General features: G+C 40.5%; 1 protein-coding gene across 9 annotated transcripts in view; it reads right to left on the reverse strand.

Moving 5' to 3' along the window:
- Positions 1-16,629, reverse strand: part of BMPR1A (bone morphogenetic protein receptor type 1A) — a 166,588-nt gene that overhangs the window by 49,433 nt on the left and 100,526 nt on the right. For all 9 annotated transcript variants that reach the window (XM_015147072.3, XM_077944990.1, XM_077944988.1 and 6 more), the window contains 1 exon segment: positions 485-704. In XM_015147072.3, the coding sequence (XP_015002558.1) occupies positions 485-551 (67 nt within the window). In that variant the 5' untranslated portion in view covers positions 552-704.

The following is a 16,629-nucleotide window of genomic DNA, read 5'->3' on the forward strand; positions in this document are numbered from 1 at the left end:
CCTGACCTCATGATCTGCCCACCTCGGCCTCCCAAAGTGCTGGGATTACAGGTGTGAGCCACCGTGCCTAGCCAATAAAATGATTTTTAAATTATTATTTACATTTGCTCCTGATTGTATTTTAAAGGAGAGAGGAATTTTGAAGCTCAGTCTGGAATATCTATTACCCTGTCTTTCAGCCACTAACTGAGGTGGCTTTACATACTTTATCTCATTTAATCCTCACAAGACCTAATGCTGTGTATCATCATGCCTATGTTGTGAAGGAGAAGATAGACTCAGAGAGAATGAGATTTCAAAAACACTTGAAAATGTTTCCATCACAGCCAAGTTAAAAAATTATTTGGCATGTGTTTCATCTTTGCTTCTCTCCTAAAAGCTGTGCTTTAGGAACTATTCAAACAGGGATGAGTAGAAAGAACAGAAGCAAGAAATGGTGCTTTTTATATACAGAAATACATTACTAAAATGAACACTGATTTACCTTGAACATGAGAAATGATGAAGAGATAGGCTCCCAATAATCTGATGTAAATATATAGCTGAGTCATTGTTCAACTGTAATGTTTCCTGTGTACTGTCACCTTTAATAATTGGTCTTGCTACTTCACCAATTTAAAATGACTATCATTCAGTGAGATTTTCTTGTAAAAGATCGCAAGCACTTGACAATGACTTCAACTCCCACTGCTTTCCTATGACTCCTGAAAGACAAAAACATTTAAAAGGTAAGGAATACAACTGAATTCTGGAAAATTTTCAAAAACTAAAAGGGAAACAAATGCCCAAACACACCTTTAAACAACGAAATACATTTTAAAAGATTAAAGCTATCTTTGCCCTTTTTTTTTTTTTTAGGCACTATAATTTCAAACTTCAAATAATTTAGTAAAAGGCTGCAACCTCTCCTGATCTCAGATAAGCCATATGTACAACAAGGGAAGTATATTAAACAATCTCAATAGTCTTTTCTGGCTGTTCTAAAGTAATTATTTTATTAATAACATGAAAATTCCCAAATATATTAAGACTTAAACAGGAAAAGTCAAATTTAAAACAAAGGTAACCATCAACATTCTTGTAAATGCTAGTAGATATAATGAAAATACCGTCTTTGTAATAAATAATTTATTCTATAGATAGAAAAAGAAGCTGACCTAGAAAATTACACATATTTATTCATTTTATTTTATTTTATCTGAGATGGAGTTTTGCTCTTGTCACCCAGGCTGGAGTGCAATAGCGCCATCTTGACTCACTGCAACCTCCACCTCCCAGGTTCAAGTGATTCTCCTGCCTCAGTCTCCTGAGTAGCTGGGATTACAGATGTGCGCCACTACACTCGGCTAATTTTTGTATTTTTAGTAGAGACAGGATTTCACCATGTTGGCCAGGCTAGTCTCAAACTCCTGACCTCAGGTGATCCGCCCACCTCAGCCTCCCAAAATGCTGGGATTATAGGTGTCAGCCACCGTGCCAGGCGAATATTACACATATTTGTAGAGTATGCTTCATCATTAAAGGAAAAAAAAAAAAGGGAGCCAGGTGCGGTGGCTCACACCTGTAATCCCAGCACTTTAGGAGGTCAAGGTGGGCGCTCACCTGAAGTCAGGAGTTCAAGACCAGCCTGGCCAGCATGGTGAAACCCCATCTCTACTAAAAATACAAGAAATCAGCCAGGCATGGTGACGGGCACCTGTAATCCCAGCTACTCAGGAGGCTGCGGCAGGAGAATCGCTTGAACCCAGGAGATGGAGGTTGCAGTGAGCCGAGATTGCAGATTGTGCCACTGCACTCCAGCCCGGGCGACAGAGCGAGACTCCATCTCAAAAAAAAAAGAAGGCCAGGCGCGGTGGCTCACGCCTGTAATCCCAACACCCAACACTTTGGGAGGCTGAGGCGGGCCGATCATGAGGTCAGGAGATCGAGACCATCCTGGCTAACACAGTGAAAAAGTCTCTACTAAAAATACAAAAAAATTAGCCAGGCGTGGTGGCGGGCACCTGTAGTCCCAGCTACTCAAGAGGCTGAGGCAGGAGAATGGCATGAACCCAGGAGGCAGAGCTTGCAGTGAGCCAAGATCGTGCCACTGCACTCTAGCCTGGGCAACAGAGCAAGACTCCATCAAAGGGGAGGGGAGGGGAGGGGAGGGAAAAGGGAAGAAAAAAGGGAAGGGAAGGGAAGGGAAGGGGAAAAGAAAAAAAGGAAAAAAGCGGTATCTTAAAAAAATTATTTACTAAAATATTGCAAATTTGACTTTATTAATATAAAATTGAACTTCTAATATGGATGACACGAAACATAACCTCTCCAATTAAGGTTTGGTGATACAGACAGTGAACTTTTAAAGGCCTCAAAGTAAAATTGTTAAATAAATAATGGGGAAAAAGGCTAGTTAGTATCAAGATAAATATCATTCTACTTTACCCCCATCCCATTGTTTCCGGTGGTTTGACTTTACTGACTTTCAGCTTGAACTATTCCTGAATGACAAAGATTTTGCTTATCTATGACACAATGACCCTGGTGTGATGTCTACATTAATAACCCGAGCTTTTTATTTTATAATATCTACCTAAGAATTTTCACTTTAATTAGCTCTCCAAAGTTATTTACAGTACTGAGGCAAAGAACGTTTACAGTAAGGTATCATTTATACGTGTATTTTATATGTGGCTTAGTTCTAAAAATCCCTGCAATCTCTTATCTCTCTAATATGAAATTGTTTCCCATCACATAATGCTGAGAGAAAAAGATGTAAAGTCTAAAGTAACTATAGAATAATGTTTGTCACATGATTTAACAGCATTTCTTTGAAAACTTCTTGAAATAATTCAACTGTCATTCTAAGGATACATGTTCCAGGTTTCAAATTCAAGAGAAGTTTCCAGTGTATTTCCAATCCTAATCTCTCTTCCTCATTTCAATTTTCCCATTAAATATTTCTACTAGAATCACACTCCACCTGTCTAAATCAAACCCACATCTTTCTTGCTTGCTCCTCCTCCTCCACTGGCTACCACTCTCCAGTGACCATGCCAGAAACCCTGGCTTTGGTCCTGCCTCCCTTGCTAGGTCTCCACCCCTCTCCAAATTTTCACTTATTAATTTACTCACTTATTCACCAACATTTTTTTTTTTTAATTTAATAGGGGTGGGGGCAGGGGGACTCACTATGTTGCCCAGGCTGGTCTCAAACTCCTGGCCTCAAGCAATCCTGTGGCCTTGGCCTCCTCCCAGAGTGCTGAGATTACAGGTATGAACCACTCCAACTGGCCTGCATCTAGAGTACATATTACCGACCCAGTGTTAGGTACCAGAAATACGAATATGAGTATGGTTGCTCCTGCTGCAAGGAGCTCAGTCTTGGGCAGGAGACTGACCACTATGCCATGTTACATCTTTCATTGTCACTGTTTCCTCATCAGTTTATTTAAAGCTAATATGTGGCCTTGCCTCATTAGAGCTACAACCAAGGCATCCTGCAGAGCTGGCTGGCCACAAGACTCTAAGTGCTTTCCCTGTCAGAGGAAAGGGCTGTGTGTGATTCCTTCCACAAAAACATCCATGACCCTGCTACCCTGGCACAAGCTCAAATTCTGGATCTGCCTTTAACTTAACCTCTCTGAATAAGTTTCCTCATCTTTAAAACTGGAATGAGGCCAACTGTGGTGGCGACCGCCTGTAATCTCAGCTGTAATCCTGGGCTCAAACAGGATCACTTGAGCCCAGAAATTCCAGGCTACAATGCACTGTGATCACAACAGTTAAGAGCCACTGCACTCCAGCCTCAGCAATAGAGCAAGACCCCATTTTAACAAACAAACAAATCTGGAGTGATACTTATTAGCTGACAGTTATTTTGAGAACCAAATGAGATAATAGCAAGCACATATTTAAAACAATTTTTAAAATAAATTAAATAAATGTAAACATTTTTTAAATTAAGGAACTCATATAAAATAATAGCTAACACATATTAACCTCTATGTGCCAGTACTGTCATAAATGCTTTGCATATATTAAGTTATCAAACCATCAACCAACTTATTTAAAGGTTAAATTATTATTTTAATTTTACAGATGAAGAAACAGGCAGGTCGACTTTAAGGAACTTATCAAAGCTCACACAACAGGTAAGTAGAGTCATAATTAATATCAAGGAGGTCTGATTCCAGATTCTACATGTTAACAACTATCCTATACTTCCCTGCCTGATTTTATATATATTATACAATGTAAATACACATTTTAAACTATTTAGGAGAGCCCGGTACACAGTAGGTGCTAAATAGAAGTTCCCTCCCCTAATCCATGTTTATAACACACTTGCCAACCTGGCAAAGGAAGCCACTGACAGGTGCTATCCATGACAATCCAATCTGCAAGAAATTTTTATAGACAAAAAAAGCTGTGATCACTTGTATGGAGAACAGCCATCAAATCTTCCCTGACTACGAGCTCAACACGCATTGGCATTGATGACATGCATGCAGTCTGAGAATGAAGGGAAATGCTGCAGTAATCAAAGAGGACAACCATCTTACTTTATTCCACCTGGCCAGGCCTCCTAAGCACTTGAGAGAAGAATGACAGGAATGCAAAGGACATAGCAACCACTCCACTTGAGATACAACCAAAGGAACCCAGGGGTTTTGCTCACAGAGTACATAAGGAATAAAGTTTGAGTGCACCTTTGTCAAAGACATGACCAACGTGATAGAAAGGGAGACTGGACTAAATTTTTTTTTTTTTTTTTTTTTTGGAGGCAGGGTCTTACTCTGTTGCCAAGGCTGAAGTGCAGAGGTACAATCTCAGCTCACTGCCTCCTGGGCTCCAGGCAATCCTCCCACCTTAGCTTCCTGAGTAGCTGGGACCACAAGCACATCTCACCAAGCCTGGCTAATTTTGTGTTTTCTGCAGAGATGGGGTTTTGCCATGTTGCCCAGGCTGGTCTTGAACTCCTGGACTCAAGCAATCCACCCACCTAAACCTCCCAAAGTGCTGGGATTACAGGCGTGAGCCATTAAGCCCGGCCCTAGACTAAATAATCTATGTTATCCCTTCAAACGTTGGAGTCCTGTGGAAACAGTGTTCTTACCATTGAATTATTAATGTACTCACTAAATGGTTATTGTCTGTACTATGCATGATTCTGTATTAGATACCAAGAATACACTGTTTAGAGCCAAACAGTCCCAGCCTTCATGGAGTTCAGAGTCATTAAACAAAACAATTAAGATACTCAAGACACCAAACAAGAAAACACAAATGATACACAATCATAACTCGTGGTAAGTGCAAAGGAAGAAAAGTGCCAGGTCCTGAAGGAATAGGGGCAGTGACCCCCCTCTAATCCAGATGGAGGGGAAAGGGAATCAATGCTGAGAAGCGACCTTTAAGTTGAGATCTGAAAAATAAAGAGTCAGCCAGGCAAAGAAAGAAGGGATGTTCTAAGCACAGGGAACACCCTGGGCAAAGATCTTGAGGGAGAGAAAAGCAAAGAGAGAACGATGTCTGAAATGTTGAGAATAAGAGATAGTGTAGTGGGAGATGAGGGTGAAGAGGCAGAGAAGACAAAGACCAGATCAGGCAAGGGCATATGAAGGACTTGGGATTTAAGCCTAAGTGGGCATCATCTGAATTCTATGTAATGGACTGGAGGGGATAACGGCAAAAGCAAACAGATCAGTAAGCAGAATATTGTGAAAATTTAGGAGAATGACAATGGTGGTTAAGATTAGGGCAGAATCCATGTGCAGATGGGTGAATTAAAAAAAAAAAAAGGATAGGTGGCAGTGGTCTAGTGGATGGACTCATGCTATACTTCAAAAATAATTTTTGGCTGGCTATGTGGCTCACACCTGTAATCTCAGCACTTTGGAAGACTGAGGTGGGAGAATCACTTGAGGTCTGGAGTTCAACACCAGCCTGGGAAACACTACAAGACCTCATCTGTACAAAAAACTTTAAAAAATTAGCTGGGCATGGTGGTGCATACCTGTAGTCCCAGACACTAGGGAGGCTGAGGTGGGAGGATCTCTTCAACCCAGGGGTTCAAGGCTGCAGTGAGCTTTGATTATGCCACTGCACTCCAGCCTGGGCAACAGAACGAGGCTTGTCTCAAAAAAAACTCAGCGGTACTTAGCAATGGATTAAATGTAGGGCAAGGGAAAGTGAGGAAAAATAATAAAATATAAATAATTTTTAAAAATCAGCTCCAGTATTTATTTGCTGTGTGATTTTGGGGAATTACTTAAGATATCCAGGTCTCCGTTTCCTTTGCCACAAAATAGAGATATTACTAACTCCTTTGAGCTAACTCAAAGATGTAATATTACATCTCAGTAAACATTTCAACAAATAGATGTAATTATTAATAACTGAGCACTTCTCCTTTGTCTCATATTAACTGTTTCTATAATCACATAGCAAAATATTAATCTTATTTTTCAACAATTTTTTTTTTTTGAGACAGAGTTTCGCTCTTGTTGCCCAGGCTGGAGTGCAATGGCGTGATCTCGGCTCACCGCAACCTCCACCTCCTGGGTTCAAGCAATTCTCCTGCCTCAGCATCCCGAGTAGCTGGGATTACAGGCATGCACCATCATGCCCGGCTAATTTTTGTATTACTAGTAGAGACGAAGTTTCTCCATGTTGGTCAGGCTGGTCTCAAACTCCCAACCTCAGGTGATCCTCCCGCCTCTGCCTCCCAAAGTGCTGGGATTATAGGCGTGAGCCACCACGCCCAGCCTTTTTTTTTTTTTTTTTTTTTTTTTTGAGACAAAGTCTTGCTCTCTTGCCCAGGCTGGACTGCAGTGGTGCAACCTCTGCTCACTGCAACCTTCACCTCATGGGTTCAAACGATTCTCCTGCTTCAGCCTCAGAGTAGCTGGGACTACAGGTACGCACCACCATGCCCAACTAATTTTTCTATTTTCAGTAGAGACAGGGTTTCGCCATGTTGGCCAGGTTGGTCTTGAACTCCTGACCTCAGGCTATCCGTCCACCTCGGCCTCCCAAAGTGCTGGGATTACAGGTGTGAGCCACCGTGCCTGGCTGCAATCATTCTTAAAATTATATAACGTCTAACGATAAAACATATTTTTTAATTCCTAAATGATTCATCGGAATTTTTACATTAAATTAAAAATATCTTGCAACGTGAAGAAAATGAGGAGATGCACATATTTGACATGCAGCATAATCAAAATTTTTAAATCACGCTGCCATTTAAAAGCTATTGAATAGTCAGACAAAATAGGCATCTAAATAAATTTACTTCCCCTTGCTATATACACAGACTGGTACCATTTCTTTACAGGAAAATAACATTAAGGCAGAATTACTCAAATATAAATAATTTCTTTTTTAAGTAAAAGATTTTAAGGCTTCTCAAACAGCAAGACAACTGAACCAACAGTGCAATTGGAACTTTAAAAAAAAAAAAACAAACCAGGAAAAGGCTGAAGTCAGCTGAAAAAACAGACTAAAGTCATTCTTTCCTCTTCCCGTTAAGCCCCCCACCCTTGATTTTCACTTTCTAGTAGAGAAGTTTGGGAATTTCCAACAAGCTGGCCAGCAGCCAATTCCATAAAATAGCAAGGAGAAAACTCCCCTTTCCAGGGGTCCCTCCCCCCAGGCAGCTCCAGGCGCCGGGTCTGACAAGCTTTCTGAGAAGGAATAGACTCACTGCAGACTTCCTGGCTCCAAGGCCATTGTTCGCATGGCTGCTCTGCTCCTGATCCAGGGCCTGGATTAGCATAAGAATATCATCTTTTCCCTTAACAAGCAACTCATCCATTCCTTCCCGATCTCTACACTCCTCCCCATCAATCCTTAGAAGAATACACACTTGTACAACCGAAGCAACATCACTCGCAGTTATTTACATCAGTGTAGAAAACAATATCCCCCAAATCTAAACATAAACCCTGAAGAAAATAACTTGCTTAAAGAGTTGTCTGAGTGCATCTGAGGTAATACACAGAAATCTTACTGAAATGCCTGCCTTGGCGTCCATGCTGTCAGATCTTGCTATGGGTAAGATATTCCTAACAGGGTCTTTTAGAAAGTTTTACAATAATGCCCGTGGGCCAGGACCAAAGAAAGCCAACCACGCAACTTAAGTGATGACCTAAAACAGGGATAGGGAAGTTCCACTGTATAACACTTCCACCGTCACGTCTCCATCACTTTGAAGTTACCAATTTCATTGCTACCCCTGATATGACTTTCCAACTCCACCTTTCCCCCATGCTCAATTATTAATTAATAATCAAAACAAGCCCATATTTAACCTTCGTATTTCTGTTCAACTGTCCCTGCCCAATCAAATCCTTCACTTTTCTTCTGTGCCAAGATAGTTTCCCCAACACAAGTATAAACTCTTCCAGGACCAGAGAATCAAGACAATCTAGTATAGCATTATATATAGTTGATGTTAGTTGATGCATTTGTGTGTTTTATATCCTTCACCAGGACCTCAATATTAGATGCAAAAGAAATGTTTCCAGGTTTCTGAAACATTCTTCAAATAGATAATCTGTTTTCAAAACATCATTCAACCTTGTACTACAAAAAACATCATTCAACCTTGTACTACAAATTCCCTAATCTAGTTTCTCCAAAGTTTTTTGTTTGTATAACTGTATTAAACAACAACAAAAATCTTACAATTACAACTAGATTGAACTATACAGCAATCTTTGACATATCTGTACTTTGAAGAGATTCGTAATGTTTGTCAGCTGTTTATTTAAGAGGCCTAGGTGTTACTCTTCTGTTTCTCCTCTAGAACACGCACACATGACTAAAAACAGGTGAAGTGAATCAGTTATTACAGAACTGTCTGGAAGGGGAGAGGGTTTGGTCACCCCATAGGCATACTATGGGTACAAGTTGAGTACTCCTTATCAGAAATGCTTGGGACCAGAAGCGTTTTGGATTTTTGATTTTTTAAATTTGTAATATTTGCACTATCTATACTTACTGGTTCAGCAACTCAAATCCAAAACTGTGAAATCCAGAACACCCCAATGAGCATTTCCTTTGAGCGTCATGTCGACACTCAAAAAGCTTCACGTTTTATTTCAGATTTCAGATTTTTGGATTAGGGATGCTCAACCTGTACTGGTAAATTGAATAGGGAGAAAAGAGTTTAATGTGGTGGTAAAGAGTTCAGAGTCTAGCATAAAACAGATGATCAAGGTCTTTTGTGCAGATTAAATCAGAGAAACTCAGGTATGTGGTGGTATTTAATGGTACCTGTTTAGCATCCTATCATCACTGTGATTTTTATAACTTACAAATTAGTTTTACATGCATTATCCCATCTCTTTGATCCTTACAGTAAATAAAATCATTCCTACTTACAGAGAAAGGATAGGTTCAGGGAGATAAATAACTTGCTGAATTCCATGTAGCTAGTATATATGACGAACTAACACCCAGGTTTTCTAATCCAAAGTGCAGCGTTTTGTCGGGTATACCATGAGCACATATGTTAAATGAGAAAGTCGAAGTTATTTTTTATTGAACTCTGTAAGATCTTTTTTCATCTTCATAACTCTGCTAAAAAAAAAAAAAGGGAAGCGCAAAGTTAAGAAACTTGCCCAAGTTGGCCAGGCATGGTGGCTCATGAGGTCAGGCACTGGAGAGCAGCCTGGCCAACATAGTGAAAACCCTGTCTCTACTAAAAATACAAAGAATTAGCCAGGCGTGGTGGCGGGTGCCTGTAAACCCAGTTACTCGGGAGGCTGAGGCAGGAGAATCGCTTGAACCCAAGAGGTAGAAATTGCGGTGAGTCGAGATCGCACCACTGCACTCCAGCTCAGGTGACAGTGCGAGACTCTGTCTCAAAAAAAGAAAAAAAAGAAAGAAAGAAAAAGAAAGAAACTTGCCCAAATTAACACAACTAGTAAGTGGCAGGTTTGCTGCTGACAAAGCCCAAATTCCACTTGTTACTGCATGTTAAGGTGCTGGCAGGAAAGTAATGAGATTAAAAAACAGAAAGTACTGTGTCCCTTTTTACACTATTGCTTTTCAGCCAAAAAAAAAGGCCCCTCTTCTATCTATAGACTCTGCTTTCTGACGCTGGAGCTGGGATGCTGCTGACAATATGTCCTTCACCAGCTGGCTCCTGAGAGGCTCTGCCAACTGGGGAACTAGAGAAAGCTGGAAGAGGGGAGAAGGGACTTTCTTTTCCCCGATTTGGTTCGCTGTTCCTGTCAGTTGCCTGAATGCCACTGGCATTCAACTGGCAGCAGCAATGTACACTCTCTGCTTCCTTCCACACTCCCAGAATCAACCCCATGGAATCCTTTTAGGCCCAGTGGTGCCTACTCCTCAGGGTCTCAGTCCCAGCTCCTCAAAAACCCCACTTTGCACTCCCCTCAGGCATCAGCAGTGGCTGGGTTACCACCCCCTCCTAAGAGGATCTAAAAAATGCAGGTGACTTTTTGGTTGGAATAATGTCTAGGATATGACAGGACATACGGTTTGACCAGGGACCAGGATAGAAAACACAATGTGCAGGGACAATCCTTCAAAATAAAGAACTGTCTTAACCAAATGCTAACAGTACTCTCCTTGTTGAGAAACACTGGTTCTTGTTTTGTGGGGGCAGGAGAAGGTAATTTTTCTTCGTCACTGCTTGGTCAATTTGTAGAGAAACACTAATTCTGGCCTAGTATATATAACTATCATACTTATTATTATATAATCATATAACCATTATTAGCTAATGGTTTCTTTGTAGTTCCAGCTGGTCAAGTGGCAACAATATTAAATCTCTAAGAAGAAAAATTATCTTGATCAAACTAATGTCCGAATACAACCTTACTTTTTTTCCCTTCCCACCTGACCGCTTTAAAGAGGAATTGTTTTTGCTGTGTTAACCATGGTGCTTGTACAATGCAAAAGCAATTTTAAAAAATCAATCATTTATTTCCACTTATGTATCTATTTAAATTTTTTTTTTTTAATTCAGGATGCAAAGATTTCCCCTAAGATCTCAGGAGTAGAGGCTCCTACGCTAGGCATATTCTATCTTCCACACCACAAAAAGTTCAGGGGTGAGCTGGTCTAACAGTCTCAGGACTTTCACGGGCCCTGCAGTGACAAAGTCACTCTTCTCAGACTCAATATGAATAAGGCAGTCCCAGAAACTGCTGGCAGCTATGTTGGGCCCAGAAGGAGAACCAGAAGGCAGAGCCAGGAGACTGAAAGAAGCCAGATCCCGGGAGACATCGACGAGCTGCTCAAGCAATCTTGTCTGAAGCCTGAATTACTTTGGGACTCTTCAGTTAAGAGCCAATAAATTCCATTTTTAGGGTCAGAGACAGTTAATTTTTCTGTTACAACCAAAAATATTCCAGCTAATATAGCTAATATGAGGATTAAAGGGAAAGGCACACTTGAGTATTCTGGGTCAGATTAGCATAAAATTAGCAATTCTGAATAAAGGCAAATAAATGTCTTATCAGAAAAGATACTTGCTAACATCTTAAAAGAAGACACAGGCTGCTATAAGGGCTATTTTTAAGACAACTCGGGCCTGCACAGTGACTCTCGCCTATAATCCCAGCACTTTGGGAAGCTGAGGCAGGCAGATCACTTGAAGCATGGAGTTCGAGACCAGCCTGGCCAACACGGTGAAACCCCATCTCCACTAAAAATACAGAAATTAGCTGGGCATGGTGGTGGGTGCCTGTAATCCCAGCTACCTGAGGCCAAGGCAGGAGAATTGCTTGAACCTGGGAGGTGGAGGTTGCAGTAAGCTGAGATTGTGCCACTGCATTCCAGCCTGGGCAACAAAGCGAGACTCTGTCTCAAAGGAAAAAAAAAAAATTCAGCTCAAATAGTATAAAAATTGACTTAACAATGTTACCAGCAACTATACAATTTGTCACTTATCTTTCCTTGCCTCTTCCCTCCCAAATTTGCTAGATCCTACATCTTTCCCACCTCCGTTAACAGCCTCTTTACTTGGTGTAAAATCTTAAAAGTCCCAGGTCTAAAATCTTTTTTTATTTTTATTTTTAGAATATCACTACATAGATATAACCAGGCCTAAAATCTCAAGTCATTCTTGACAAATTCCTCTTTCCTTATCGCATTCCATTTCCTATCCGTCATCAAATCCACTGGTTCTACCTGCAGAATCTATCCAGAACCCATCCCCCCCACACCTAGCACTCCTCTTCTTTCTGGCTGTTTCTTTCTCTTTAGTATTTGTCATGCTATATAATTTGATATAATTTACTCTGTATTTTATTGCCTGCCACCTGCTCCAGAATATATGCTCCATGAGGCCAGGAGGGTTAGTCTGTTTCACTCACTTTATATTTTTAGCACCCAGAACAGTGCTTAGCACATAGTCGATACTAAATAAGTATTTGTTGAGAGAATGACTGAATAGAGCAGAAGGAATTAAAATGTTATGCCAATTCCTTTTACTTTTATATACAAACTAGACTTTCCCAAAAGAGCAGTACAGTGGATAAACTATCCCATTTCCTTATCTCAACACAATTGAAATAATATAAAAACCACACCACTTCCTTTTGCTCACTTCCATCCCTGACTTGTGTCAAGATCCGGAGAAGAGAAAGTTTCCACTGTTTTCATGGATATCCTCAAGTTTGAGATATAAATTAAAAGGGCTTAAGAAAGGCTTGTAAAAGTAAACACCACGTCCCCAAATCTAAAATGTTGCTTAAGGCAAACAATGGCTTGGGTTATGCTTTTACAGTACCACATGTTATACCAAGTTAAATAATTATGGAAATAATTACAGACAAAAAGAAAATGCAGTCTTTCTTTGGTACAATGTGGTCTGACAAAGGGAACTTCAAAGCATGATCTAAATTCAACTGCAAACTTTCAGTATGTAAACACCACACTGAAGGTTCAAAGGTAGTATGTGTATGTAAAATTTAAGTCTCTAACTGCCCTGAATAAGGGCAGAAGGTATTAAAATAGCTTTTAACAATTCTTCCTTGACAAGCATGACCAAAAAAGGATAGCATAGAAAACTAAAATCTTACAAACCCGTAGGTTTAAGAAAGAACTCCCTCAAGATGACAGATTCCTGCTATATGCACGTGAAGTTCATGAACTTGGGAACCTAGGAAGAGTTTCCCTCCTTGGGAACGAAATATCTGTACTTCATTTTCTTTATTCTGCATTAGAACATCTTTTCAGGTTGAAACATACTGGTTTAGGATGTTGTAAGAAGTTCTAGGCTGGGTGTAGTGGCTCATGCCTGTAATCCCAGCATGCTGGGAGGCCGAGGCAGGCAGATCATGAGGTCAGGAGATCGAGAATCCTGGCTAACATAGTGAAACCCCGTCTCTACTAAAAATACAAAAAATTAGCCGGGCGAGGTGGCAGGCACCTGTAGTCCCAGCTACTCGGGAGGCTGAGGCAGGAGAATGGCATGAACCCAGGAGGCGGAGCTTGCAGTGAGCTGAGATGGTGCCATTGCACTCCAGCCTGGGCGACAGAGCAAGACTCCGCCTCAAAAAAAAAAAAAAAAAAAAAAAAAAAAAAAAAAAAGTAGTTCTATGGCATGAGATGGATTTGACATTTACTTGCCCTTGCTTTCCTTTTAGCATCTTTTTTTTTTTTTGGATATGGAGTCTCACTCTGTTGCCTAGGCTGTAGTGCAATGGCACAATCTCGGCTCACTGCAATCTCTGCCTCCCAGATTCAAGCAATTCTCCTGCCTCAGCCTCCTAAGTAGCTGGGACTACAGGTGCATGCCACCACATTTGGCTTATTTTTGTATTTTTAGTAGAGACAGGGTTTCACCATGTTGGCCAGGCTGGTTTCAAACTCTTGATCTCAGGTGATCCACCAGCCTCAGCCTCCCAAAGTGTTGGAATTACAGGCGTGAGCCATGGCGCCCGGCCCCATTTAGCATCTTTCTTTAAGCCCAGGTACCTTTCTGATTTTTTCCTGGAATTTCTAGTTTAAACACACATCAACTTGCCTTTCATTTCAAACAAAGGATTGTAAGTGACATAACAGCATTGCCTTACATATTGTTCAACTTTCAATAGATATATAAAAACTTCACTGTTTTTATATGTATAATGCTTTAATTTTGTTCACATAACACTGTGAAGTATTTCCATGATGGATACTTGTAGTTCTTCTTAATTCATTTTCATTGTTATCTAGTGTTTTATCCTGTGAATACCTTATGGCCATATTTGCCCATTCTCTTGTTGATGAACATTTTCTTCTTAGAGATGAGGTCTTGCCATGCTGGTCTAGGCTGGAGTGCAGGAGCTATTCACAGGTGCAATCAGATTGCACTGCCTCAGTCTCCCAAGTAGTCCCAACTACAGGTGCACACCACGGTGCACAACCATGTTGAGGGATATTTTTTAGATTATTTCCAATTTAGTATAAGCAATGCAGCAATAAATAAACTTGAAGAGATGCTTTTGTTGTTGTTTGGGCAGATAAAACTGTAGGTTAGATTTGCAGAAGTGGTATTCTAGGTCTAACAGCGGTTTTGGTTTTTTTGAACAATACAGGTTGGAACCACATGGGTCAACTTATAAGCAAATTCTTTTGTTTGTTTGTTTTTTTGAGATGAGTCTCACTCTGTCGTCCAGGCTGGAGTGCAGTGGTGCAATCTTGGCTCATCTCAACCTCCGCCTCCTGGGTTCAAGATATTTTCCTGCCTCAGCCTCCCAAGTAGCTAGGACTACAGGCGCATGCCAGCAAGTCTGGTTAATTTTTATATTTTTAGTAGAGACGGGGTTGGCCAGGCTGGTCTCGAACTCCTGACCTCAGGTGATCCACCTGCCTCGGCCTCCCAAAGTGCTGGGATTACAGGCATGAGCCACCGCTCCCGGCCTCTTCTTTTCAATAAGTATAACAATGTCTTCATAATGCAAGCAAACATGGGCTGAAAATACAGTATTTAGCTGGGCACTGGTGGCTCACCTGTAACCCCAGCACTCTGAGAGGCCAAGGCAGGAGGATCACTTGAGCCCAGGAGTTTGAGACCAGCCTGAGCAACGTAGCAAGACCCCATCTCTATATTTAAAAAAATAATAATAAAAGAAAATAGATGATTCACTTTGTCTTTGGTGCCTTTGTCTTACATTTAAGTCTTTAATCCATTTAGAGCTTATTTTTGTATATGGTGGAAGACAGGGGTGCAGTTTCACTCTGCATATGTATATCCAGTTTTCCCAGCACCATTTATTGAAGACTCTTTTTCCCAAAGCATGTTCTTGGCACCTTTGCCAGCTGGCTATAAATATATGGATTTATTTCTAGGTTCTCTATTCTGTTCAATTGGTCTATTGTCTGGTTTTATGCTAGTACCATGCTGTTTGATTACTAGAGCTTTGCAGTATATCTTGAAGTCTGGTAGTGTGATGCCTCTAGCTTTGTCCTTTTGGCTCAGAACTGCTCAGACTGTCACTGGTATTTGCTCAGAACTGCTCAGACTGTCACTGGTATTTTGATAGGGACTGCATTGAATCTATAGCTTGTTCTTCGTAGTATGGTCATTTTCACAGTATTAATTCTTCAAATCCTTGAAAATGGATGTCTTTCCATTTTTTGTGCCTCCTTCAATTTCCTTCATCAGTGTTTTATGGTTTTCCTTGTAGAGATTTTTCAACTCCTTGGTCAAATGTATTTCATTTTTTGGTAGCTTTTGTATATGGATTACTCTCTTCTTTTTCTGCTAGTTCATTATTGATGTATAGAAACACTACTAATTTTTGTATATTGATTTTGTATTCTGCAACCTTACTAAATTCATTCATCAGTTCTAAGAGTTTTACGGTGAAGCTTTTAGGGTCTTCTACATATATGAGCGTGGCGATTCGACTTCCTCCTTTCCAATTTAGATGCCCTTTATTTCTTTCTCTTGCCTAATTGCTCTAGCGAGGACTTCCAGTCTTCATGTTTCATTATATCATTTTGCAATTCCAAATGTAAAACACTGATATAAGCACAATTTTAAAATACTGAAGAACAAAAGAATACGTTTAACAAATAGAAAGATAAATCATATTAGGTACAGAAAGCCTAAATATTAGGTATGTCAACTGTTCCTAAATTATAAATTTAATGAAAGTCTTTATCACATTAAGGAAGTTCCCTTCTTAGTTTGCTGAGAGGTTTCATCATGGAGTTAAATTTCATCAAGTGCTTTTGCTTCATCTAGTGATATGATCACAGAGTTTTTCTCCTTCAATGTACAAATGAATTAATAAATTAATACTAATTCATATTAAGAACTTTCTTGAATAAACCATCGGTGGTGGTTTTTCTTTTTTTTTTTTCTTTTTTTCTGAGACAGAGTCTCGCTCTGTCACCCAGGCTGGAGTGCAGTGGCCAGATCTCAGCTCACTGCAAGCTCCGCCTCCCAGGTTTACGCCATTCTCCTGCCTCAGCCTCCCAAGTAGCTGGGACTACAGGCGCACGCAACCTCGCCCGGCTAGTTTTTTGTCTTTTTAGTAGAGACAGGGTTTCACCGTGTTAGCCAGATGGTCTCGATCTCCTGACCTCGTGATTCACCTGTCTCGGCCTCCCAAAGAGCTGGGATTACAGGCTTGAGCCACCACGCCCAGCCTGTGGTAGTTTATAAAC

The sequence above is a fragment of the Macaca mulatta genome, chromosome 9 (genome assembly GCF_049350105.2).
Source record: "Macaca mulatta isolate MMU2019108-1 chromosome 9, T2T-MMU8v2.0, whole genome shotgun sequence".
NCBI lineage: Eukaryota > Metazoa > Chordata > Mammalia > Primates > Cercopithecidae > Macaca > Macaca mulatta.